General features: G+C 40.2%; 3 protein-coding genes across 12 annotated transcripts in view; 2 read left to right on the top strand and 1 right to left on the bottom strand.

Annotated features, from left to right (window-relative positions):
* LOC128880429 (pleckstrin homology domain-containing family G member 5-like) overlaps positions 1 to 14,683 on the top strand; it is a 97,067-nt gene extending 82,384 nt beyond the window's left edge. For 7 of the 10 annotated variants that reach the window (XM_054130502.1, XM_054130501.1, XM_054130509.1 and 4 more), the window contains 14 exons: positions 1,832 to 1,968; positions 7,031 to 7,110; positions 8,397 to 8,673; positions 9,531 to 9,676; positions 10,237 to 10,548; positions 10,626 to 10,775; positions 10,872 to 11,132; positions 11,219 to 11,470; positions 11,535 to 11,749; positions 11,834 to 12,022; positions 12,106 to 12,332; positions 12,735 to 12,961; positions 13,409 to 13,667; positions 13,920 to 14,683. In XM_054130502.1, coding sequence (XP_053986477.1) covers positions 1,832 to 1,968; positions 7,031 to 7,110; positions 8,397 to 8,673; positions 9,531 to 9,676; positions 10,237 to 10,548; positions 10,626 to 10,775; positions 10,872 to 11,132; positions 11,219 to 11,470; positions 11,535 to 11,749; positions 11,834 to 12,022; positions 12,106 to 12,332; positions 12,735 to 12,961; positions 13,409 to 13,414 — 2,479 coding nt within the window. In that variant the 3' untranslated portion in view covers positions 13,415 to 13,667; positions 13,920 to 14,683. The remainder of the gene's footprint in view (positions 1 to 1,831; positions 1,969 to 7,030; positions 7,111 to 8,396; positions 8,674 to 9,530; positions 9,677 to 10,236; positions 10,549 to 10,625; positions 10,776 to 10,871; positions 11,133 to 11,218; positions 11,471 to 11,534; positions 11,750 to 11,833; positions 12,023 to 12,105; positions 12,333 to 12,734; positions 12,962 to 13,408; positions 13,668 to 13,919) is intronic. The other 3 variants (XM_054130505.1, XM_054130506.1, XM_054130507.1) reach the window with 3 other exon arrangements.
* LOC128880430 (leucine-zipper-like transcriptional regulator 1) lies at positions 8,717 to 20,870 on the bottom strand. Its single transcript, XM_054130513.1, has 9 exons — positions 20,735 to 20,870; positions 20,048 to 20,356; positions 19,839 to 19,953; positions 19,592 to 19,758; positions 18,529 to 19,535; positions 18,284 to 18,462; positions 17,921 to 18,205; positions 17,629 to 17,811; positions 8,717 to 9,428 (listed from the first exon to the last, which is right to left on the bottom strand). Exons 1-8 carry the CDS (start codon positions 20,839 to 20,841, stop codon positions 17,692 to 17,694), a joined length of 2,289 nt encoding a protein of 762 aa, XP_053986488.1. The 5' UTR covers positions 20,842 to 20,870; the 3' UTR covers positions 8,717 to 9,428; positions 17,629 to 17,691.
* Positions 20,871 to 21,670: 800 nt separating this feature from the next.
* On the top strand, positions 21,671 to 23,378 carry LOC128880431 (uncharacterized). The gene is made up of 2 exons (XM_054130515.1): positions 21,671 to 21,927; positions 22,238 to 23,378. Exons 1-2 carry the CDS (start codon positions 21,850 to 21,852, stop codon positions 23,297 to 23,299), a joined length of 1,140 nt encoding a protein of 379 aa, XP_053986490.1. The 5' UTR covers positions 21,671 to 21,849; the 3' UTR covers positions 23,300 to 23,378.
* Positions 23,379 to 27,323: the final 3,945 nt, after the last annotated feature.

Raw genomic sequence — 27,323 nt, 5'->3', positions numbered from 1 at the left:
ACCGGACCTACAAGCTGGCTAGCTTCGGTTGCCGCATAACAGGGGCATAAGGCTGTACATTATAATAAATGGCCTCATATGCTAGGTCGATGAATTTGTCGAAACAAATGCTGTTTTACTATGGATAGATATATACAGGATGAGTCTTATAACGTGACGACCTCAAATAAATCGTAAGGTATTTGTTGTACCACAAAATGTTTCAAACAAAAGTTGCATGGTATCTAGGGGGACATACAGTGCTGTAATCTGTTTTTCATTACCTTACTTTTTTATTGAGATATATTAGGGTTACCTTCAGTTTTTTAAATGGAATGTCTAATATTTTTTTTTCGAACTCGAATAAATTATCACATTTTGCGTAAAGAAGTATTACATGAAGTGGGACTTCTAATGAAAAATTACTGAGATACTTATAAAAGAAGTTTATGAGCAATAGCTGCTAAGGTTGAAGTACGACATCCTTCATTATTCACAACTTTGTGATACCTTTTTAACCGACTTCGAAAAGGAGGACTCAATTCAACATGTATATTTTTTTTTTACGTTTCTGTACATTAAAATTGCCATGTTCTTTGAGTCTTCGATTAAGCCTTAAGAAGGTAGAATGCGATGGCTGATTTCGCTCAGGATACTTAGCTTGGTACAAGATCTTAGCTCTTATAGCATTTTCTTCACACGCACAATAAACAATTATCGTAACGTTGTTTCTGAACTGTTGTTTCATAACTGTTACGGAACGTCGTAATGAAAATGCAGCACCTTTCTCAATACGACTTTAACGCTTACCGAGATACTAAATGGGCATTTCGTGTTGATGATTATTAATATTTAACAGGGAACTTGTTTACAGACATGACCTACCGACGTGAATAAAGTCGTGCTAAGAATCACGTTGACTAAGCGTATTTCGTAATAGAAGATTATTAATTTGAAGATATCTCAGTAATTATTCATTCGAAGTCCCACTTCATGTAATACTTTTTTACGCAAAATTTGATGATTTATTCGAATTCGAAAAAAAGATATTAGATATTCCATTTAAAAAACTGAAGGTGACCCTAATATATCTCAATAAAAAAGTAAGGTAATAAAAAACAGATTACGTCAATGTATGTCCCCCTAGATAACATGCAACTTTTGTTTGAAACATTTTGTCGTACAACGAATATCTTACGATTTATTTGAGGTCGTCACGTTATAAGACTCACCCTGTATAATATATAAAAATATATAAAGTAAAGTTTCCAGAGGAAAAAATAGAAAGGAACTTCATTGAGTTTACTCCTCGCTTAGGGTACTTCTTTCATGGTTGCAAACCAAAGACTCCCTTCGATCGTTGACGCCAGCAACTGTGGCGTAGACTCAATGGAATACTATATGTTCGCGAACGGGTATGATGCGATTTGCGACAGTAAGCTTTCATTCCATGAGAAACACGTGGCTTGTACGCAGTAGTTTCGCTCAATAATTCATGCGTCCCGGTGATCATTCTGTCGCGGAACGCTATGAATTCTCACGAAGGATTACTGCTTTTGTATGCAACTTTCATTTCTAGACTTCGACACTAGAGTACTCGTTTATAGAACTGCTTGACAGTAACAGTTTCACGTACACAAAGGAATTAATTTGACATTCGTATTTCCATTGTCACTACCTATGTGGCATCTTCAGTTGGAGAACCATAATTAGTTTTAGTCACAAATTAGTCCCAAATCTTGAATTGTTGTGGCGTCCAGCTGAAATAAAATTGAACCCTAAATCACAACAAATATTTTAACAGGATGTTCCACATATTTTTCTAAATTTATGCATGTATTGTCTGCTACAGGGACGCCCTGCTCACAGCTTGTGACAAACGTGGCATAGACCTGTCGCGTATCGAGGTTCACGACGGTGTTTCATCGCCATTACCGATTCTGACGACGGACACAGCGAGCCTTGGTGGAAAACATCTTCGAATAACAGGTACCCCGCATTAATTATTTCAACTGTTCCGTCTCAGCATAGGCCAGTATCGAGCCTCCTAAATAACTGCTAAGAGCAATTTCGCCCGGAGAAATGGGTCGTTTCGGGGAACGTTAAACAACCCCCCAAAAACCTAGGCAGGTCGAGCCAGCCTTATATCAAACCGACACTTACCCGTTATCGTAAAACTTCGCTCATTAACTCGCGAAACATTTGCATTCTCGCCTCCGCAGCCTGCGATCCCGTTTCGCATACAAGCTTCGGAACTCGAAGCTAACATTTAACCGGGGAACATGGTCGAACAGTACAAACTGGCCCATAATTCATGCAAAATTGATAATAGATACGATCGCGGCGGTCGTTTAGAGGAAAACTGCCGTAATCGATTGTCGCCGTGCACGCAATAATCAACCGAACGCTGAATCGTGATAAATCAAACGATCCGAAAGTGTAGTCGTTTCTCTTCTACTGAAAAGTAACCATTTTTCGGGGGAAATTTATTCCAAAGTAGCGGTACAATCAACGATTTCGGAATTTTTACTATTCACTGAGGACATTTAAAACAGACAGTGTCGACGATATATTTTTTAGTTACGCTTACTGTAGATTTATACACCCCAAACTATCGAGTTACGAAAACACTACTTTATTCGATATTTTCAACAAAGAAAAGCTTGCTACATATTTTTATTTTTGACCGAACCACTCTGTGAAGGGGTGAATATACGTCAAGGGTAATTACGTTAGCTCGTAAGCGTTGGACTCCACGGTCTGATCGGAGATTAACGACCGCGAAAGGAAATTGAACTCGATACGACATGAACGGGGACGCGCGCCTTTTGATCGATCCTGTTCCAAGCCATAAGTACACCGACCGCGTCTAACTGCGGACGAGTAATAAATGTACACACAGGTCGTTGCGGCAATAAACGGATTGCTGAAGGGAGCGTGGCTTTGATCGAAACTCTCTGTCGCGACGGCTGACCATAAACGAGGTCGTACTACTTAAGGCACGCATACCGGCTACGTTTCGGACCGTATGACGTCGAGGTAATTCCGGCATAGAGACGTAATCCAGATCAAACTGAGCTCAAAGGCGACCCTAACCACCCTTCATTTGAATCAGACCTGACCTAACCGCATCCTTTTTACTAAACACGTGAGACATTAGTCTCTGACTAAACGCGACATGAATCGTAATCAATCTTGGGAAAAAATTAGATTCGATGGAAATAGTCAGTTAGCGTGTGTAAAAAAAGAAAATTGTAGAAGTTGTACAGTTTTTACTTAATAAATTCCCAAAGGACCTCGCTACTCTGATTAAACTAAAATCGAACACATACCTAATCGATCCAAAAGTCAAAATGTGATTCAACTTGTTCTAATGTTGTTTACTAAAAGCATAGATCACTGATTTTAATCTTAGTATACGTTTTGTCCATGATATGGCCTAGTCTGACTTTCACGAGGTCATACTACTTAAAATTCACTACAAAACCATTAAAAGTCGCATCTTCCGTTTCTATCGACATAATTCGCATCGAGCGACCAGCTTACCCCTTGTTTATCTTTCCGACACTGTCGACAATTTCGAGGTGATTTACGACAGTCAATATCGATAGTATCGAGACGGTTTAACTCCGGATGATTTATATTGTTAAAGGACTTTTACCATGACGCTACTGTTGCAGAATTCGTGTAACTACTATTCGCACGTATCAGATGCCAAAATGAATTTTAAATTAATGAATTTAAAGCATCGGTATTATTCTAATATCTTGATAGTATCTTTTTGTAGTTTGTTCAAAAGTTCTCCAATTTTTTTTACATTCTTTTCTGATGATTCACCAAGAAGTATGACGCAAAAGGCTGCGACTCGGGGCGTTCGTTAATTTGGACCGTGTCCTTGGAATACCGAGAGCGGAAAGTAAAAACATAACGCGACAGTACGAAGTCACGACGACACGCCTACGCGAGCCTTTCTCGCCCTAATGTTACAGACACGGTCTTATTAAATATCTGAAAGGTAAACGGGCGGCTGTCGTTCACTGACTATGTAGATACTATTAACCTGATTAATTGCTGCTCCTCGAAAGAGCGCCTACGCGACAAAATTTGCCCTTACAACAATGTACTTATCGAGGGAAATTATTGCTGCCTCGAGGTCGCTAAATTCCCCTGAGTTACAGTCGGAAGAATTAAAAAAAGGAATCCTTTAAAACTCAAAGAAAATTTGTACTCGCGAGTCTCTCAATGAGGAATATAGCCTTGAAGACTCGAGGTCGTTAGATTCCCCTGAGTTACAGTTGAAAGGATTAAAATCAGGAATTTTTTTAAACTCAAAGAGAATTTGTACTCGCGAGCCTTTTAATGAAGAAGCCTTGAAGTTCTGAGGGAAATTTCGATAGAAAAATAATTTTTTTCTGAAACATACCTACTCTTCGTGGTTACCTAAATAATTTTATTGTGTCGTGAGAAGTAATATTTAAAAAAAAAAAAAAATAAACAATCAATGAAATGTTGAAAGGATTGTAACTGAAACGTCGCATCGATTTTTCTAAGAAATACCGAAAGCTAATTAAAGTGTTCCTTCGTTTTCAAAATATCAACGACGATGCATCCTCCACAGTGGTCGAACAAAGACACGAATTAAGGCCAACGGTGGATCAAAGAAGAACCAAAGCGTTCTCTGTGCCTCGCAATCAAGCCGCGCCACAATTCCGTTGTTTGTGCAATCCGTAATTCCGCCGGATGCTGGATATGATTGAAACCACCACGAAACAAAATTAACTCGTGGCCCTCATGCGGGTCGGAAGATGTTCCACTCGCTGGAAAGCCTAGCGATCGTAATTTTCTGTATCGTTTCTCGAACCCCAGCGTTTCCAATCGCCGTTTCGCTGCCACGTTGCAGAAACCACGAGTGAAATAACACGTTGCAATCGAATCCCTATGAATAACTATGTCTAGCCGTGGTCGGAATTCAAGATAAATTTCTTCGATAGCTCTTCTTCGAAGCTCAACATTCTATATAAATATTATTTTGCATTAATATTATTAAATAGATATTACAGAAATGTTTAGCCACCGAAATTAATTACAATTAAACAACACGTAGCTTATTAAATTGAAAATGGAACAATTATCGACGTTAAAATGGTTTTAATTTCGACCTTGATTAATATACTTAACGACGTAGAGACTTAGGTTCGTTAAATACATTTAGGTCGTCGAGCACCCGGATAAATTAATCTCCTTTGAAATCGTGGATAAAATCTGTGATAAGTTTTATGCTAAAATTGACACCGTTCTAAACATAGAAACGTTTTGGACACGTTTGTCCTTGGTCTGGGTGGTTAACTATGACGCAAAAGGTTCGATGCGTGAACATAAGCTCACGCAACAAATTAGCAGTAAAATTTCAGATCGTTATCGCCTTTAATCGCTTCTATTCGTGTCGCATTAAAACGGTCTCTCTTTCACCGTATCTGCGAAAAAAAAAACACGAAACCAGTCAGATACAGGGAACCTTAAGGGAGCATTCACAATGGATGAACAAAAAAAAAATATAATTCATCTTTCGTTGAATTTAATATCGAAAAAGTGCTATATACATTTTACGCTATCGCTTTAGGATAATTTATTTTGCTAAAGATCCTCACACTTAGGGATTGAGAACTCCATGGTAATCATACGTACAAACTTCTTTAGTACACAACCAGGAAATAATTGATAACTTAACAAACACCTAGAGATAATCGCACACAAATTTGTACATATTAGGTTGTCCCGAAAGTTTCTTTCGCGAGTTGCACTCAATTATTTTATGTGGTCGTGTTTATATAAATAGACAATCTAATTTCATAGATATTCATGTTGTAACAGTAATGGAGCAAAATGAATCGTACACAATTCAGTAATGTAACATAAAACATAAACTATTGTGCATGTATTACTTATTAATAAAGCAAAAGAAACTTTTGGGACAACCTAATACTTTCTCGAAACATGAATATACAGGCTGTTCAAAAAAAAGCATTCAATATTTATATGGTGTATAGGGCGCACTGTACTGAGTAAAAAAGCTTTAGTAAACATAGGTCCGAAGGTCAACCGTTTCTGAGATATAAACATTTTTGTTTGCTAGTATCATGATTGACTTACTACTGGGTTTTCGATATTTCCCATATTCACCACTCATTTCTGTACACGCTTGGCATCTTCTTCTTACAGAGTCGCGAACTCTCGAAAATCCCACATTTCTGTCGAATTATTTGACAAGCATGGTGGATTCAGTTACGTAGTTCTTCTAAGTCATTTATCGGCGTGGAATACACTTGGCTTTTTAAATATCCCCATAAAAAGAAGTCCAAAGGATTTAAATCGGGGGATCGAGGAGGCCATGCAACTGGTTCTTGAATGGGAACATTCAGAACGTAATTTATAAACACTGACATAAACATCGCATGCGATGGAAGCAAGTAAGTCAATCGTGATACTAGCAAACAAAAATGTTTATATCTCAGAAACGGTTGACCTTTGGACCTATGTTTACTAAAGCTTTTTTACAGTGTGCCCTATACACCATATAAATATTGAATGCTTTTTTTCGAACACCCTGTATAAATGTACCAAATTTCGCCGTTTCTGATGGGGAGGCCCCCTTAAGTGGAATGCTACCGTTCGTGTTCAGACCGTCGCGCGAAACTGTCACGAACATCGATAACGCTGTCTGTTTCGCCGGGAATAAACCCCGACGCCATCGTAAAATGTGATTTCTAGAGCCCCGGGGGTTGTTTATCAATCACAAATATCAATCGCAACGTTTAACCGATCGGTTCGCTGCCAGCTGTCAGCTCTCGTTCGCTGAACTTACAAAACGCCCTACAAAGTTTCGCCGTAGCGTCGGACGGGCCGAAAATAAATGGGAAAAATGATAAAAAGAGGACTGAAAAATGTCCACGATTCTCCTTTTCAAGATAATTTACGATTCGTTCCTTCTGCTTCGCAAACGGACGAATTCGAACGTGAAGATTTCTCAAGCCACGGTTTTTGTGTATTCCAGTCAAGGACAACGAGAAACCGAACTCGAGATCGACGGGTCAGAGGGTTGGCCAAAGCGTATCCTTGAGGAAAACAGGCGGGGTAAGTTTACAACTTTGCCCTGATTCATTCAGTTTTCGAAGGTCGTATCGTAATACCTGGCCGGTCACATCGTTCCACCAAACGAATGCGTAAACTTTTTCAGCCCAGGCAGCGTATTGCTTTCCAGTCGTGTAGGTGCGAAGAATATGGTACCTTTTAACACTAAAACTACCGAGGTCAACGCGTATCTATTATACATGCAACTATAGGTCACTTTGTCGGTCAAATTAATTCTCTCTTCCAGTAATTGTGCCTAAACATTGCAGTTAAAACATCGTTAATGACTAAATGATTTTAAAGAGAAGTTTGAAGTACATGAGTAAGATTGTTTCTTCAATGCATCAATCAAATCTTCACTAAGTTCTAATAGGCTACTGCATTTAAGTGATGAAACTCTTCCCTGAACCTTCCCCAAGTGACGAATCTCTTCAGCTCCATTTCTGACGCATTCCAACGTCCTCCGTCCTTCAGAGACGCTTTTCCCCCTCGTTTCGTTTCAATTGGCACGGATTTTTCGCCAGCATTTTAATCAGCGCAGATGCTCACGGACACGGTATAAGCAACTGAAACGAATCGCTTGCTGCGATCTCCATTGGAACACATTTTCCAAGAGACTAGATATCGGGCTCTCCCTCGTGGCTCATTGTCCGTCGACGAACTGACGCACATTGTGATCGTCATCCTCCCCTAATCTTCGATCAAGCTTCAATAATCGCAGACAATACGGTGACGCCCAGGCATGACGAACCTTGACCCTTCCGCTGCCGTCGAAGACAAATTACAGAACGATCCGTCAGGTGCGAACAATGCTGCTGCGAATGGCGATCGATACTAATCCTCCTATTAGACCAGCATCCGGATTCTAATGAGTTGACGGGGAAAGATAAACGCGATTCCGTCGCCAATTTTCCGTCCAGTGCCATTACGCTGATCTGCTAATCTCCTCGTGTTGTCAGATACCTAGTTCTAGCACTCGTTGAAGACACCTTTTATCCTGAAAGCGCTTCTGTGTTTGACTGTACATTGACTGAGGATTCTTTTCAAACTCTGGAGACTGAAATTAGCTTTCTATATAGACCCCTATCATCCTAGAAGTGGTAGAATGTAGTGTAAAAAGCATGTAGATTCTCTTCTTCCATTTCTCTTCTTTTTCCAACTTTACTGCGTCAAGATAATTCAATGGCAAGTTATCAAATGATACCTTCATGGTCCCGCCATCAAGATTCCTTCGTAACTACCTAGTTCACGAACTGGCAAAGACAGTTTATTGAGCTTTCAATCTACAGAGCTATCGAGGTCGCAGCGGTCGCTTCTTCAGCGTCTCGACGGAAGACTCGAGCGTCGATTCCGAGGTAAGCTGCAGCACGACGCTGACGTCTGGTCGGAGCTCTGCTGGGGCTGCAGGGCTCAAGACCAGCAAGCAGCGCTGGAGCGGCTTCTTCACGAACACGAAGGGCAACAAGCTGGACCTCCTCACCGCTCAACTAGACGACTACAATAAGCACGGTGTCCCGAAGCTCACGGATGTTCAACTACCCTACGAACTCTCTATCAACGAAGATGGTAGGTACAATAACGATCTATATCGGCTAGAAATTAATGCGAAAGCAGGCCAACTTCTGTACAACAAGTTTTATATTAATATCCAACAAATTACTTTACTTTATAAAACTCTTTGTTTGGAAAATAATCCTTTTAATTTGTACCTTTCCCAGACGGACAAGATTGTAAATATTCTTTCAAATAAATGACCGACTGAGGAGCAACGATCGAACCGACAGAGCGCTCTTCTCTCCGTCCGGAAGGTTGGTTGGATCGAGTAGTTCGGCTCCCGAGGCGGAGAGAGGAGTGGGGACCCGAAAGTCCCCGATCGATATCGATCACCGGTCGTTCGCTCCTCGCTCGATCTATTTCGCATCAGACGGCTAACTAGGTAACAAGTGCCTTTGATTTACTCTCTTTTCGCCTGTTCGTTTCTCATCCACTTTCGCGTATCCCTTCGAGTAAGATTAAGGAAAAATAAGAGAAATCACTGAGGCCGACAATCCTTTTATATAATATTAAGCGCTAAATATCTCTTCGGGGTAATTTGGAAATGTTTATTATTCACGGCAGTTTTGTGCACACTCTTAGATATACATATTTGTAACGTCTATCGATAATAGTCGATACGGAATTGTCCATCCGCTGTTAGGTTGTCAAGTTGCTTCCTTACTGCTCGCAAAAGTGGTTCACAGTCTTTTCTTTGGAGTTCAAACGCCATTTATGAACACGCGATTGCGATTCGGCGCTGCCTCGTTGTCTCAGATCATTCTAGGCTGAAAATGAAAGCAGAAATTTCAATTAATAATCTGAATTGTCCCCGCAATTCCTTGCGAACGCGTTAATATAGGTAACTGCGAAGTAAAACTTTGTTGCAGCCTTGTACGACTTAGAAGACGACTGGCGCGACATTGTATACAACTCGGACCAACTTTCGGAGAAGCAGCAGCAGCAACAGACTGCTTTGTGGGAGTTAGCTCAAACGGAAGTAGCGTACATCAAGACGCTGAAGGTCGTCACAGACGTAAGTATCTCTTGCAAATATTTTCCTACCAGTCCCTATGCTTAGTATGACATTCCTAACATTTCATTAACTTCACTTGGACCTTTCCAGGCTATCCGCTTGATTGATCTTGGTTAGGGCTTTACCTAACAAGCTTTGCCTAACGAAATCTAAAATAAAACTAGCTCGCTTCGCGAGCTTGCGAGTTGGTTGTTCTTGCTCGCTTAATTCATATAGCTATTCATGTTTATTTTGTGTGCGACCCTTTATGGGCCACACAAGGAACTTCCCGATTTCCGATTACAGCGTCATCTATCGCGAATAAAAAAAAATGTTTGAAACTAGTGTTTTTAACGAAAAATTTGTTTACATACGTACATACATACGCGCGCGCGCGAACAATTTGTTAAAAATAGGCTGAAATGACTCCAATGACCTTGAAACATGGAGATCTGCTAAAAAATCGATTTTTCATTTTAGGGGCAAATACGATAACTTCCCTATATCGGAAAGTTAATAAAAATCAAGAACGAGTACAATTCTCGCGAATATCTGATTGAATATTTCTTCATGGATTCCAGCTCTTCATGGCGTGCCTCTGTAGCCTGCAGGCCTCGAATATCCTGACCGAGGTCGACAGGAGCAAGCTCTTCAGCAACATCCCTGAGATCTATGCCGCCAATCTCTACTTTTTGGCCGAGCACGTCCTGGCGATGGTGAACACGTCGAGGGCCACTAGACAACCGCTCGATCCTGGTCATCTTCTGCAAGGTTTCGAGACCTTCGAGCAAACGTTCGCCCCGTACACCAGGTACTGCGCCGAGCAGAGCAGGTGTCAGCAGTACTGCAGGGACCGATTCAACGATAATCAACTGTTCACGGTCTATCTGGTGGTAAGTGTATGACAAATTGTCGAGGAAGAAGTTGGCTTGTTTTATTCTAACACGTTTTATTATTACCGGTTCAATAGTGGTGCGAGACTCAGAAGGACTGCAATCGACTGAAGCTACTCGACATATTGGTGAAGCCTATGCAGAGATTGACCAAGTACTCCCTCCTACTCAAGGCCGTTCACAAGAACACGGAGAACGAGGAGCAACGAATAGAATTGACACACATGGTGAGAATGCGTGTCTTCAAAGACTACAGCGATCTCTCTCAATTAGCTCTCCATGGACACTCCACCGAACCACCTTTTACCATTGAAATCTTTTAGATCAAATCTGTGGACGACTTCGTGGCGTCCGTAAACGCAGCCTTGAAGAGGAGTGAGGAGACCGCACGATTGGCCAGTGCGGCGTCTCGCATAGAGTGCTACGACGTGGTCGAATCTCGAGACGAAGAATTAGAAAAGCTGATCAAGATTCACAGTACGTTCGACATTACCACGGCGCCGATACCAGGTTGTCCAAAGGACACGCTGAGAGTTCTTCTCCGCGACGGAGACTTGAAGCTCAGGGACGCTGCTAGCAGCAAGGTAATTTGTGAACCGCGAGGTCCAAGATTTCTGAAACGTACTGCAACTGAATAAGAAGCCTAATACGTTTCACTCGAATTCTATAGATGGAGGTCCACGTACTGCTGCTAACCGACATGTTATTGATCTGCAAACCATCGACCAAGAAGACCTCATCCAGTGGGCTGACTGGAACCACCGGTGGTGGTTTGAAGATTATCAGACAGCCGTACGTGATCGACCGCATCCGCATACACGAGCTCAAGGAGCCAACCAGCTTGGGATTGATTTATCTGAACGAGTACGGAGCGACATCGGCTGCCCTAGTCCTCAGTGCTGGCGAATCAAAACTGGCGAAGGTGATTAGCCTTAGATTTCGTATGGATTTGTACGTAGTTCTCAAGAGAACATTTTCGCTTTTAGTCTTGGATGGAATCCATAAGGAAAGCTCAGCAACAATTCGCGCTGATGAAGGTACCACCGCTAGGTAACACCTTGAACTTGGCGACTGTCAGCAGACAGCCCAGCACCCACCTAGGTGACATCGATTTCGAAGGGGAAGAATGCGAGGCGATTCTGAAGACGCCTCGAGGAAGTAGCAGGGCGTCGCGCGTCAGCAGCCTTGCCCACAGTCACAGGTGTGTCGTTATAACTTCTCTTAGTTAGTCTAGAGCCTATACATGTCCGTAGCGAAGGAACACTAGAACTTTCTCTAATCAAAGTCGCGAAACGACTTCCAGCGGAAGCATAGAGATGGAGGGAGTGTCTCCGGGAAGCAGCAGCTTCCTGCCCAGTTACAATCAAAGCAGAAACGTTAGTGTGGAGACCACCGAGCTACCGCGAGCTTCGAGCGTGTCGTCCGAGGAGGGCGGCGAAAGTTCTGGGCACAACCACAGACCCCTACAAATAAGGTAACGGTGCACGAACAGATCGAATATTAAACAAAGACACGTTTTCAAATTGCAATCTGACCAACGTTTGAACGTTATTTTAGTCCTAACAAATTTGATAATAGACGATACCTGCCGAGTAAGTCACCGACGCCCAACACGCTGAGTGTCCAAGTACCACCATATTCTAGCTTGGGCCAATCGCTGCCAAACTTGACTTTAGCTACTTCGCCACAAACTTCGACCGTATCTCCGACACCGCCAAACTCGCTTCTTATCGTACCCCAAATAACAAAGAGCAAGGACACTTTGCTTTCACCAGGGCACCGAGGTAGAAATTACCCACGCGGGATTATATCTTCTTCCACTGTTACCCTCTAGAAGCTTGTTCTGACAATAAACACCAGCAAAAATGGCACTGTGCATGCTTAACAGAATCGCTAGATAGGCTGAGCGCCGCGACGTACCTGACAGAGCGATCGAATCCCGGAGAAGCTCCTAGAAGCTCGCTGCGCTCAACCTGTTAACAAATTAGTCCCATTGATGTTCCCATTCCCACAATGAAATTCGATGAGTATCCTATCACGATACCCAAGATCTATAGACATTGTAATAGTCCGTAAAATCGTGACTGTAATCAGAGATTAAGTTAAGAGTTGCACGGCTTCTTCATGTTAGCAAGATGGAATTCCAGCAACGCGTTGGAGTGTGCTCACTTAAAATATACCATTAGGTATCTCCTATCCACCACCGTCACCCCCGAGAGGGGCTCTAAGAAGAGCGTTCGCGATTCCGCAATCGCGAAATCCGCCTCTCGTTAAAACGAGACACATAAGCTCGTCTGTGACGCAGACGGTGCAACCCACGATGAACCTGGAAACAGAAGCCATCGAGGAGAGAAGAAGGAGGCTGGAACCTTCGCACAGGATGCCATCGACGAGCAGCATCGCGGAAGAAAAGGTTTAAAGCTTTCATCTGAGATTTCAATCCGCTACCTCTTCCCTTTTCCCGATGTTAATCCGGTAACAATGCTGGCGAAAGCTTTTATACGGTGGCTTCGCTCGAATACCGAGACGCTCCAGATGCAGTAGGATGATTCAGATGCGGAGTGTTTTGTGAGACATTGTATGACTGGGGCAACATAATTCCTAAGCAGGACGTAAGATTGCTAAAGGCAATTGTTCGAGATACTTCTGATAGGTAAAATAAATAAATATTCCATTTATCCAGAGAGATTTCTGGACGAAGTTTCCTTTGTTAATTGTTCTCGGAAGCGAGTCGAGACGAGAAATCTTTATAATCTCTCATGGAACACCCTGCATTATCTCTATACGTCGACTAAGTTGGTGTTGTATCGTATTGAACAAAGACTTTGGAAATTTTGTATCGTTCGCAACGTTTTTTTAGAAATGACAAGAGCTGGGATACAAGAGTAACCTACCGAAAAGGTAAATTGCTACGGACCATCCGCATTTGATAAAGGGTGTACGTGACAACGTCGTGTTTAGAAACAAGATGTTGCTTTCTGTTGTCTATATGCAAGTGCTGCACACACTTTCATGCAGAGTCAGAAACGGGTTCAAATAATCGGAAAGGATTCAACTTGAGTAGGCGAACGTCTCGTACTCCCTGTGCCTACAATATGAATCGAGCAATTTTACAATCGGTGAGCCAAAGAAGCCCTGTCCGCCTTGCTAATAGCAGTACGTAGGCAGTAAGGCTGGGAGGAAAGTCTTGACAAAAATTCAATTATCATTTATTTTACTGCAATCAGAATTCGTCTGATGTAGTAGTCTATTCAAAGAACTCCGCGCGTTACCAAATACTTTACGTTAAATCCAAATGAATGAATTTCTGAAAGGATTTTCAACCCAGCTTTATAGATTCTTTACCATCTCACACACACCTCTCGTTTCAGATTGGGGCCATTCGAAATCAACGTGAAGTTTGTACCATGACTGTATCATTGTAACTTATTGATTAGCCACGTAACTTCTAGATCTCATTTTGTAATTAACAACGTGGCGATTGAAACGGCCACGTTCAATATTACCCTAGTTCATTTAGAATTGTAAGCGATGAACAGAACAGAACAAAAAAAAAAAAACAGGCCTACATAGTGTAATTACAATTACGACTATTTAACGTGATTTAAGTTTAGATGACTATAACAGTTGGAGTTAAGATGCCTCTAGTGACCATTTTCAAACTAAAAAAAAAAACGAGTTTCGTGATTTAACGATAACGCAGGTGCGATCATTAGGCGAAAGAACGCACGTAGCGAAAGTCACACTTTTTCGTAGAAGAAACAGTTGCGCTAAATCCCTCGTACAAAGCTTCGATAAAATATAATTACATGTGTGAGGAGGATACGAGAAAACGTTAAAGCGGGGAAAAACGTTTACGTTAAGTACAAATTCGATTTCGCAATATTTTGTTCGAGAGACTGAACTGAAGAATCGGGCCGTCGATGAATGTCACCTAACTAGAGACAACAATATTTAGAAAGAAAACAAGAGCAATGATTTTATACGAGCTCCTCATGTAAGATTTCTTTCGACCCTCAAATTTGTGCAGCTTGCATTAAGCTTAAACGTGTTAACTATCATAAAGAATATCGATTGTGCGTGTATGTACGATCACTCACGATCAAGGTCAAAATATAGTACATAATTTATTAACGATTAGTCTTTTTCTGTACCCGACACCTGCTCACGCTTCTTACTTAACATCTCGTTTCGACTACAGGTACGTACATCTAAATAATAGTACACGTGGCGTATTGTTAGAGTAAACGTTAATAATTTCTCTACGGTACATGTTTTTTTTTATTAATAATTTTATAACACGATTAAATTCTGTTCACATTATACAAGATAACTGCGACAAAATAACTAATAGATTTCTGATATTTCAAGCTTATTCTAACGACTAGTTAAAATTCTAAACACTGATTCGCTCATTCGCGTTTTAATTTCTATACCACAGTTTAAATATATGCGTGATATCGAAAAGTAAACAATACACATATAAATAAGTGATCGATAGTCCTCTAATATTTGTACATATTTGAACTTACTACGTCATACAACGATGAAGACCCATTGAGGTTTAATAGCTAACATTTGGATATAAAGACTTTAAGGTGGTTCTTTCCCAAATGTACTAGTCAAAACAAAACTTAAATACAGAAAGTATTAATAACGATATATTTTTTATAATAAAATTCTTTAATTATTATTTGATTACGATGTTTAATGAAATCGTTGTGCAATCAAGTACGCGGCAACTTCGAGATGACAACTGAAATGACAAAAAAGCTATAATGGTTGACGCATAACAGGGGCATCTCTGCGCCTATGAGATGACAACCGATCCGACACAACGGTCACCACGGGTTGCCGCATACTAGGGGCATCGCTGCCCCTACGGGATGGCAACCCAACCGACAAACCGCTTAGCGTAGGTTACCGTATGAAAGGGGCACCTCTGCGCCTACGAAATGACAACCGATCTGACACCAGGCTTGTATCGGTTGCCGCATACCAGCGGCACTGGGTAGCAACTGGGTCTACAAACTGGCTAACTTCGGTTGATATCTAAACGGGGATACTCGAGCTACACGACGATGACGACAACTAACATTTCGTTCATTTATCGTTCGGCCGTATCGATTACCGGTAACTGACACTAACTTTTCGTTCACTTTTGGACACCGCCTAACACCTCTGTCAACTCCTAACACCGTCTAAGATATCCTAACACACTTTAACGTCTCCCAACACCCTCTAACATTTCCTAAGACCTACTAACACTTCAGAACATCTCCGAACAACCTCTAACATCTCCTACCATCTCTCACTACCACCTAACATCTCGTAACAACTCCTAATCCCTTCTAAAACCATTAAAAATCTCCTAACTCTCCATTTAATTTCCCTTCATTTCCTGGCACATTTCCCTTTAATTTCTCTTCACGTCTGTGACATTTCCCTTCATTTTTCCTTCATTTCCTGGCACATTTCCATTTATTTATTACCATTAATTCCCTCCATTTCCTGGAACGTATGAAATTCTGGCCAGATTTTACATTTTGGTATCAGGAGAACATGATGTGCGAAGAGGTGGCACGATAAATCTTTGGTACGTATGAAATTCTGGCTCGAATTTTACTCCTGGTATCAGGAGCACATAATATGCGAAGAGGTGGCACGGGAGGGGCTAATTTTCGGTACATTTCGGAATTTTGGCCAATTTTGCAAAGTCAACAATGTTGCAAATCGCTCCTCTCAAGACATCAACAATGTTGCAAGGTCAACGATGTTGCAAATCGCTCTTCTCCAAACTTCAACAATGTTGCAAATCGCTCCTCTCAAGACATCAACATTGTTGCAAGGTCAACAATGTTGCAAATCGCTCCTCTCAAGACATCAACAATGTTGCAAGGTCAATAATGTTGCAAATCGCTCCTCTCAAGACATCAACAATGTTGCAAGGTCAACAATGTTGCAAGGTCAACAATGTTGCAAATCGCTCCTCTCCAAACTTCAACAATATTGCAAATCGCTCCTCTCAAAATTGTGATAGGAAATGTCGGATTTTTACTCCTGGTATCAGGAGAACATGATGTGCGAAGAGGTGGCACGAGAAATTCATGGTACGTATCAAATTCTGGCCAAATTTTACATTTTGGTATCAGGAGAACATGATATGCGAAGAGGTGGCACGATAAATCTTTGGTACGTATGAAATTCTGGCTCGAATTTTACTCCTGGTATCAGGAGAACATGATATGCGAAGAGGTGGAATAATTATTAACTGAATCTCGAAACTTACCTTTTGTATCAGAAGAACATGATACGCGAAGGGGTGACACGAGGAATCTTTGCCAAGAAATGTGCCAGAAAACATGGCAATTAAAGGGAAATGTGCCAAGAAATGAAGGGAAATTTAAGGGAAATATGCCAGGAAATGAAGGGAATCTTAGGGGACCATGTACCAGGAAACGGAAGGGAATTAGGTAAAATCACTCCAATGAAAGTTATACTAGTTGACTAGACATGATTAAAAAACTTGCGGCAGTAATTGAGTATGAAGAATTACTGAAAATGTTCCAAAATAGTGACGAAAAAAATGTGATCTGATTTTTAAGTGAACTGCACAATAAAAAAGCGAAATTGTCGAATTATGCAAATAATAATATATTTCAAGGAGTAAGTGATCGCAGGTGATTAATTATTTTTCCTAATTAATGTTATTTTTATATATAAAGCTAAAGATTATATATAAATTTGAAATTTGGTTTTATTGTAAAATGTACCCAAACCTCATTTAACATTAAAAATTTAGTACAATGATACTTAACACAATGTTTCATAGCATTCATAATCAATGTGCAATATTTAAATATTTTTAATAAATTTTTGTATTAATCTCATTTGAAGATCTGAACTGTTATCATTTTTTACTAAACCACCTTAAAGTCGAAGCTGAATATTTCAACTGTGTTTACTTATTTACATACGCGCCTGATCATTCAGACTTTTCAAACATTCGTCTACCATGTACCCTTGCCGCAGCAGGTAGAAAATATTCAACATTGTTAAGATACTGTACTGCACACTTACTTGGAAGCTGGAGGGTGAGGGTAAGTCCCAATTAAAAGGGCAACGATGCGAAGCAGAAATCCGTCAGCAATCATTCGCCATATCTTGACGCAGGCGCGCTTCGCTACGCTCGTCGGCCAAGGTCTCGATAATATTCAACAAAAGTTCTCGACTCAATTGCTTCAGTCTTGGAAGTCTTGCAACCTGTGACAGAGTAAGGTTACGTTCACTTCAGTGGTAGTACTTCGCTAAAGCTTGAACCTATTATGCCGAAAATCAAAGGAAAGATGTGAATTATTAGTATAATATCTACCTGTATAAAATGGTGCACTATGAGATCCAACGCATACTTCTTCATATCGGCAGCCTGCATTCTATCCGCAGCTTCCAAGATTTGTATAACGTTCTCAAAGGTAACATTCATTTCGAGATTCTGTTTACAAAATGCCTGCAACCGATAGTTCGTGAAGCCGTAAAAAACCGGCGCCGTGAATAAATATAAGGAGTCTTCCGGTGGCATGGAAACGTCGGCGTGATAGATGTACCTCAACAAAGAGTCGAATGATTCAGAAGACGGTATCCTCTCACCTATTTGTATCTGCCATGAACACAGAAATTATACTACAATAGTTTTCATTACCATGAACGCATAGAAACGTGATGATTAGTTACTCACGTTCACTGTATTATTTTCTGGCATAAAGGAGCGGAACATTCCCTCGAAGTAACTACATCGTGCCGCAAGAATCGCTTTGTGAGCTGGAATCGGCACTCCATCTAACATCAATGTTATATCACAGAATTCTTTGCCGACACTCTTTAAGAATGCCTCCATATCTTGCTCAAGCGTCGTTCCTGAAGTCACAAATTAAAACATTGACAAGGCATTGAACAAAAAAAAAAAACTTTGAGGAAACCTACCTGTACCAAGGTCATACTGCTTGGAGAAGTTTCTCGCCTGAGGCATTTGCCGCCTTCTAATAATTTCTACCATTAAAGGTTGGTCCAAGGTCTCAAACTCTTGGCTCATTACAATCTGATTGTAGTTGCTTTCTTTCACAATGAAGCTCAAGCAAAACTCCTTTATAAAGTCAAGTTTCAATTGTGCAGCGTTGTGTAACGCTTTGAGGACATTCGCGTGGCTTATGGTGGCTTTCAAGTAATGGACACACAGTTGTTCCAAGCGTATCATATTGAATTCCACAGCTAAACGATAGACGTCCATCATGAGGAGCACTATTCGATTGCTCAAAGGATCTTCGACGCGATTGCTGGATCCATCTTCGCTTCCTTTCGTTGGATCGATGCGATCGGTATAAATATAGTTCAAGACCATTTCGAAAGCCTCCGGTACTGCGTCCCGCAGTCTCACCTCTAATAGGTCCTTTATCGGTACGTCCGTAGTCCCAAGCACATCTTCCAAGTGTTTCTCTCGCTTCTCTCGCGCCCGTATGATGCAAGCTCTGAGAAACTTCGAACGAGCTGCTACCAAAGCTATGTGGGCAGGTATCCTCGATTCCAAATCTCCTACTACGAACTCCACGTCACAGAAAAGGCGTCCATTTAACAATCTTCCAAAATCGTCGTGCAACGTGCACTTTGGATAAGACGAAAATTGAAACCGATACGTCTCGCCTGATCGCACATTATTATCAACTGTTCCACCGAAAATGAACATCGCCTCCCCGATTACCGCTGCCGCGTGGAATAAGCGACCGGATGGAACTTGACTGTCGGCGGATGGCAAAATAATATTCCAGGTTTGCGTGTCAAGATCATAGCAATGAAGATCGTTAGGTAACGTGGAGTCAGCCGCGCCCCCAAAAACGTAAAGATGTCTGTCAAAGCTGACCATAGTGTGACCATATCGGCGGGCAGGTGGTGGAGGAGCACCACGAAGTATGCGTTCCGTTGAAATCCGTGTCCACCTAATAACATTTACTACATAAAATACGATACAACATTGGAAGATCGGAATACTTACCGTCTTTCTCGAAAATGAAACTGGAAGAGACTGTTGGTGATCTTAGCTCCGCTCTGACCACTAAATACAAACATGGATTCACGAGCTACAGCGACAGGGAAATTGCAGCACGTCGGTGGACAATCACCGGATTGAACAACTTCTTCCCATACCCTCGGTTCTCCAGGCTAAAAATAATTGCAAGTTAAAAGTGCAAACAAGGATTTAATTACGTTTACAATTTGTGTTAAATAGTGTAATAACTTACCAGTAGAGATATTGTCCACATATCGTTTAATCTTGCATTTCCATCGTAGCCCGCGAATATCCATAACTTATTATCATACACAGCAGCTCCATGGGCAGATCTAGCTACAGGTTTTCTACAATGAAATATAAATATACATTGTGCACCAATGAACAACCACAGGAAAGAACAACTACGGACATTAAAAAAATTGAGAAAATCAAACATACTTATCAATGAACTTCCATTCAGTCCACTGGCAAGTTTGGAATTGGTACTCGAACAAGTCATTTTTATTGGTAAGATTTGAATTGGAATGTATATCACCAGTGTAACCACCGAATACAAACATAGAAGAATCATGCACAACTGCTGAATGATGGTAACGTGGAGCAGGAGGAGCTCCTGCAGCCAGTGCAGGTCCCCAATATTTCTCTTTTACATTGAATCGCAACAGATCATTCAACATTCTTTTACCATCATCACCGCCAAAAACATATATCGCATCTTTATATGCTACAACAGTGTGTTTGCTACGCCTGTGTATAATACAATGTATGGTAAAAATTAGGAGCAACACATATACAAACCATTTTCTAATATCACATTCTATGCAAGCAAGAAAAGGATAAAAAAGGATAACATTTTAGTTAGGCATTATCATTTATTTACAATTTTTAAATTCTCAATCACAAAACGAACTGTCATTGAAAAACACAAACTTATAAAATAAAGAAAGAAACTGGAAAATGCTGAACGCAACCTAAACATTGATGCTCAATTATTAGAATTAAAATGCTGTAACAAAATTATCTTTTGCACAGATGATAGTATAGAAAATTGGAGACAATATTAAAATAAATTGTTAAGATTGAAGCTTACATTCTATATAGCAGAATTTAATTGATCCTTGTTACCTGGCACCAACGAATTCATCGAATTCTGGCATACGTTGCCAACGATGAACAGTTTCAAAAGGACCAAAGTCAAGGGTCAAACATTCTGTAGTTGCGGCGTTGTCCATTTTTAATGATTTCAATGGGAACCAGTCACTTTACTCATGATTAACCTGCAAGCTCTCTACTTAACCGCTTGGCATTTATAAATTCGTAATAATCATTGTGTTGCGAAAAGACTCCAAAGGCCTCCAATCGATTCGATGATTTGGTATCGAAATGATTACTTTCACAATGATTGAAAACGAGACAAACCAGTCACCGACTACGGAACTGTCAAAAACATGTGTAGTCCAATCGATCGGCTGGAGTACGGTTGATTATAATAAGTACCGCATGAAATTATACAGAACTGTTCATTCGACAGCATCTACGCGATTAACATAAGCAATTTTTACTAACATTTTCTGTTAAATTATAGTTGACATTGCTTACGCACGATACATACACCACCCCACATACACCGGATTGTGGCCTATTGTGACTTCGTGCTACGTGTCATTTTATCTGCAGATCACTCAGGAATCTCGAGATCAATATAGATCATGGCGTGGCTCAGAGATTTAGCTTGGTTTGAGATAGAATTTAGTTTTGAGCTTTGATATCTAATTCTTTGCCAAAGAACGAATCAATGTATCGCAAATATAACCCCAAGATGTTAATGTTGTCGTGATATTCATGTTGTACGTCGTATGGGTCATTCGCTTTTTCGTGTTTATAATTTAATTGTTCATCTATTTCGATATAATAAACCAACTTAGATTCTTTTGATATTGCTAAATGACTCGTATTTATCTGTAAGATGTATTTACATGTAAATAAATATAAGATAAATATGCATTCTGCAGTAGAAACTAATTGCAAGGAGTTCGAGTGGGGGTGTTGTGAAAGGTGACAGTTGAAATCTACGATGTAACTAATCATAAGCACATCCTTGCTTTCACTATATCTAGTAGAATGGAACGTCTCTATGAATGGAACCCATAAACTGCCACAAACACAGTTAAGGCAAATCTGGAACCTCACTACTTTGACAATATTTTACGTTTTGGTGTTTTGTTCGTTTAAATATTACGATGAAACGTTTAAATTGTATTTTGTATATCATTTTTCCGTTTATACATTCCATTACACTCGTCCAATCTGAGATCTCTGTAAGTAATTACGAACAACACTTTCTAGAATCTAAAAACGCGGTAGCGTCTCGACGCCAAGTACATGAAAAATTTAAATCTTTTCTTTTTACATAGAACAATTAAGAGTATTATTTCCATGTGAAAAGCTGTCTGTATAGAAGCAGTATTGTATTTTCAGCTATTTTTAAATACTTTTATCCTTACTGTCATCTTGTACACATCTTGTATGTAGCATTGCTACGGTTGGAAAATAAGATGTCTATTTAGTATGAATTATAAAGCTACTACTAAGGTTATAAAATTTGTAACAAACAAGAACATTTTACAGAGTGCTTTAGATCCTGTCAAGACAAGTTTCTCTTGCGTGGATAGAACACCTGGTTTCTATGCAGATGTCGATGCTAAATGTAAAGCATATCACACCTGTGACGAGTATGGGAACAAATTTACCTATCGGTGTCCAGAGGAAACGGCTTTTCGACAGGATGCATTGATATGCGATCATGCTCATCTGGTTAAATGTCAAGGACCTGCCTCTTTACATGCAGAAGCTACGAAAGAAAAATATACCAACTCTTCTTGTATAAAAGAATCGAAGGATAATGCTAATTGCCAATTTCTTTTTCAATCTTTACATGAGATACGGCCAACAAAGATGCATGGTGCAATGCAGCATGGATTTACATTTAGTTCACAGAAACTTCGTACTAATTATAACGCGACAGAAGGTGTTGAACGCAAAACAATTAAATCTTCTCATCCATCATTAAGTCCTCTCAATTCGACATCTATTAAAACACATGTTTCTTCTGCAAATCGAAATCGACAAAGTGTATTGAAAGAAGATGGAACTAATCAAAAGAATTATCAAAATCAGAAAACAAATGATGCTTTATATAATGTTTTAAAAGTTTCATTGAACTCGTTTTCCGGAAATGCACAGAATCAGCAAAATAACATGAATAATCACAAAATTAGAGAAAACTCTCAAGATTTGATGAAATTTTCTTTTATGAACCACAGGAATTATCCTTATACAGAGACTTTGAAATCTATACAGAAAAGTACAAAAATGCCAATTAGAATTAGTACCCCTTTAACAACTACAGAAGTACCTTTATATGCTCTAACATTGTCTTTGAAACCTTTAGTACCAAGCGAGCTAGAATATGATCCTTATTATCCAAAAGTTTCAACGTCAACAGAATCTTATTATACTCCAAGTTACAATGACAAGAAGTGGTCCCATGCAAAAGGTTCTCAGACATTATGGTCAAATACTCATATTAAGCTTCCCTCTGTTTTGCCAGATCTGAATTCCTTAGAAGACATAGTCGATCGTAGAAAACAATTTTACATTCCTCGCATTAGTTCCCTGTTAGTTTCATAAGTAAATATTTTATACGTATGAATTTTAATTAATGTATTGAAAATAATGTATGAAAATAAAGTTATGTTGCATATTCACATAATTTTACATAGAAATTATCACAATTGAACTTCTAATTGTTGATTTGTATACTAGTAATTGACTGATATAAAGTTTTTTAAATAAATAAAAATTCCGAAAAATGTGGCGCCATCCTCGGCGAACTGAACAAGTTTGTCGTGAAATAGTTCCCACCTTGCACGGCTAGATGGCGCGTTTACCACGAAAATATTCAAAACATAAATTCACTACTTTTCTCTGCATGTAATTGTAATTTTACATCATAATTATTATAATTTAACTCCTAATTGTTAATTGGTATACTAGTAATTGACTGATATCAAGTTTTAAAAAAAAATAAAAATTTTGAAAAATGTGGCGCTATCTCTCGGCGAACAGCTCAAGTTTGTCGTGAAATAGTTCCCACCTAGCACCGCTAGATGGCGCCTCCAACATGAAAATAATCAAAACATTAATTCGCTACTTTTCTCTGCATATAAATGTAATTTCACATTCTAACTACCACATTTCAAATAATAATTGTTGATTAGTACACTATTAACTATCAAATGTCGAGTTTTTGAAATATATATAAAAATGTGGCGCTTTCTAGCGGTGTTACATGGAAACTACTTCACAACAAACTTGGACGGTTTGCCGAGAGATGGCGCCACATTTTGCGGTATTTCCATTTACTCAAAAAGCTCAATATCAGGCAATTATTAGTGTACTAATCAACAATTAGAAGTTTAATTATGATAATTATGATGTAAAATTACATTTATATGCAAAGAAAAGTAGTGAATTTATGTTTTGAATATTTTCATTTTGGGCGTCATCTAGCGACACGATGTGTGAACTATTTTACGACAAACTTGGGCGTTTCGCCGAGGATGGCGTCACATTTTTCGGTATATTTATTTATTTAAAAAACTTAATATTAGTCAATTTTTATTGTACAAATCAACAATTAAATGTTGAATTACGGTAATTACTATGTAAAATTATATGAATATGCAGAGAAAAGTAAAAAATATGAATACATGTGAAAAATTAGTTCGGCCTCTGCCGCTAGATGGCGATACCGCTTCACGGTCCATGAAATGCATTTGCGGACGAGTGTCGGGAAATAGCCGCCCGCTTATTACAAAGCTCCTTACGTTTCTTTTAAAAGGAATTATAGGGCATTCGATATAAACATATCACTTCAAGACCTTTAACAATAAGTAATTTAGGATTATATATCACGTATGTGCGTTTACTCGGTGTCTTGCTTAGCCCGAGAAAGACCAAAGCTTCTAAGAGCTATGAACATTAACGATTCGATTGAAAACATTGAAATGGAAAAGCTATCGTAACTCGAAAACTATTGATCGGTTTAGCTTTGAATCAAGTATCGATATTATTTAGCCAGAAGTATTCGCCTAGCGTTCCAAACAAATAAAAAACGGTAGAATCGATGACGAAGGGTATCGGGAAGATGTACGACTAACGAGCACGGTACACTCGTTTGCAGAGGTGGAAGCTCTCTCTGCGGATATGTGGATTTCCTATGGTCCGGTATACAGTCAATGTATATTGTAAGTGGCTGCGGTATTCGGCTAGTCAGATCGATGAGACGCCGTCGTCGTGGCGCCTCGTAAACGCCCAGCCTCTACCCTCTCGATAAAATCGTTTTTTGGGGCCCGTTCAAGTTTCTACAACGTTCTACGGGGTTAAAAAGACTCTCGTAACCTTTTTTTTAACTTTTAATGCACCAGTGGGATATTTGTTAACTCACCTAAAAGAATTCAAGTTTACTTCACGGTCGAAGCGTTTAATATTTCATTTCATTAACGCGGAATGTTAAGTAAGCGAATATAGTGATTTACAGGGCGCGGCGCCAAATTCGACCTTTCAATAAAATACTATAAAAACTTTATTTCTTCAAGAAAACAAATTTTAGTAACGAGGGTTTGTAAACAACGCCTCTGTCTATAACGTACTTAATTGGTTTCGGAGGGGCGAGTCACTCTTTGTTACCTTCTTAGTGGCGAGTGTGAGCCACCGGTGAAACACGTCGCCTGATGAGAGATATTAGTGCGACCCACTGGCCGTTATTCGCCGGCGTTGGAAAATTCTGAAAAAAATACATTTGCCAAATTTTCTGCCGCACCCTGTACAATACAAAACGTGCAAACGTTTCATCGAGACAGAAACAAAGCGGTCGCATAAACGCGGGTACACGTGTCAGGGCGGGTCCGAGTTAAATGAAAAAAAGTAGGTAATCGACGAATAATTCATTTAGCGCTCATTATGCAGACGTTGCAAGGAGGGACGAGTAACCGTGCTTTATCGTACGAGAAGAATTTGAAATCTTCGGAAGGAGGCCACGAGAGTTACAGGCGCTGGAAGTATCGCGTCACGGACACAGGAGTGCGCCGATACACAAATTTTCAAGTAATTCGACAAACGTAGTAGCGAAACGCCGACGAAAATATTTAGGTGCTCGCCGCGAGTACGTAAACCTAAGCGCACGTAAGTGGTTGTATTACTGAACAGGGGAAAGCCTCGTGTCTCGCTACGCCTCGCCAGGCTTTTAGTCACGGACTCTTTAATTAGTATTTTAATTGCGCCAGGACTCGGCACAAGTTCTCAACACGCATTCGCGCGAAACGTGCAATTTGAAATTCATATGCCATGCAAATTTTATACAAAAGTTAGACAAAACGGTGTAGCGATTCGCTCGACTCCGTCGCGACTGTAGCGTGTGCGCTCGTTTTCTCCTGTACGCAACGCGATTATTTTCGAAAAAGTTTCGAGATCAGAATAACTATTATCGATTGGGGGCATATGATTGAGTACGATTTTATTTGGCGTCGCTTATTCGATGTTTTATTCGGGTTTTCATTACTCGATGCTTTTCTTACGAATGGTACCATTATTATTTTGCGCTGAGGAGGAATAATTTCCTGCGCTACGACAATCTAAATACAGTACTGTCTCGAAATAAGCAACTCGCTATCTCCATCTTTTTGTTTGAAATCGCCCATGAAGTTGATGTGAAAAGAATTCGATTTTACTAAAATGAAAAAGCGTGTTACGATCCTTCTCCAAAGAATAACACTCGAGGGATCAGTTTATCGTTTGCCACTACACCGAACCCCCTGTTTTGTCTACGGGTTTCTCCTCGTCACGCTGGAGAACAAAGTCGAGCCGAATTGTTCGGCCCGGATAGCATACCTCTCTCGAGATAAGGAACTCGCCGGTCCCGACCGAGTTGCTTATTTCGAGACAGTACTGTATATCTGCAATGCAGACGTTCGTCGAGTCGGTTAGATAATCCCTCGGAACGTAGGTTCGTCGTCTCGAGATATCGTTCGTCGAGTTTCGTTCGTCGCAGAAAACTCACGGTTACTTTACGATTATGGTCGCGCTTGCGCCCGCTCGCGTTCGTGCCTTTTTCGGAAGGAAATTTCGTCGTGCGACTCTCGCGCGCACCGAAACGTCATGCGGTTGACGTCGCGACGCCGACGTCTCGCGTGCACGCATTTGACGAGGATACTGCGAACAGGTATGCGGAAGGTGCGAGGACACGGCCAGCATCGCCGTCGCGACGGAAGATGGTATCCCCGACTCGAAGAGATGCTATATTTCGGTTTCCGATGTTCGTAACACGGTTAGTAAGGGATGCCGGTCAATACCAGCGCCGCGCACTATGCCACAGTGCCGTGAAAATTCTGGATCGTACCCCGATCACGCTTCTCTTCGCTCGGAATCACTTTTCGTCGAGAATATTTACTTCGAGAAACGAGAACAATTATAAAGATACGATATTACGTAAATTAGATCTGAACGAGATAATACAGGGTACGGCGGAAAATTTGACCTGTAAATTGTACAGTTCCTGGCCACCGAATTGGGACCACTAATTTTAAGCAATTTTCGCATTTTCCGTAAATTAATTTTCCGTAATTAAAAAGCTTGAAATTGTACAGATATAATT

Source organism: Hylaeus volcanicus, chromosome 7 (genome assembly GCF_026283585.1).
Source record: "Hylaeus volcanicus isolate JK05 chromosome 7, UHH_iyHylVolc1.0_haploid, whole genome shotgun sequence".
Lineage (NCBI taxonomy): Eukaryota > Metazoa > Arthropoda > Insecta > Hymenoptera > Colletidae > Hylaeus > Hylaeus volcanicus.
Note: the sequence above shows the minus strand (reverse complement) of the source record. Positions and strands in the feature narration are given on the sequence as shown.

Bases quoted from the DNA above. Each gene is read 5' to 3' on its own strand.
- LOC128880431 (XM_054130515.1), top strand. From the start codon at position 21,850: ATGAAACGTTTAAATTGTATTTTGTATATCATTTTTCCGTTTATACAT. The intron at 21,928-22,237 runs GTAAGTAATTAC...AACATTTTACAG, and splicing joins TCGTCCAATCTGAGATCTCT to AGTGCTTTAGATCCTGTCAA.
- LOC128880430 (XM_054130513.1), bottom strand. From the start codon at position 20,841: ATGGACAACGCCGCAACTACAGAATGTTTGACCCTTGACTTTGGTCCT. The intron at 19,954-20,047 runs GTATGTTTGATT...ATTTCATTGTAG, and splicing joins GAATGGAAGTTCATTGATAA to AAAACCTGTAGCTAGATCTG. The intron at 17,812-17,920 runs GTAGATATTATA...ACTCTGTCACAG, and splicing joins TAGTGCACCATTTTATACAG to GTTGCAAGACTTCCAAGACT.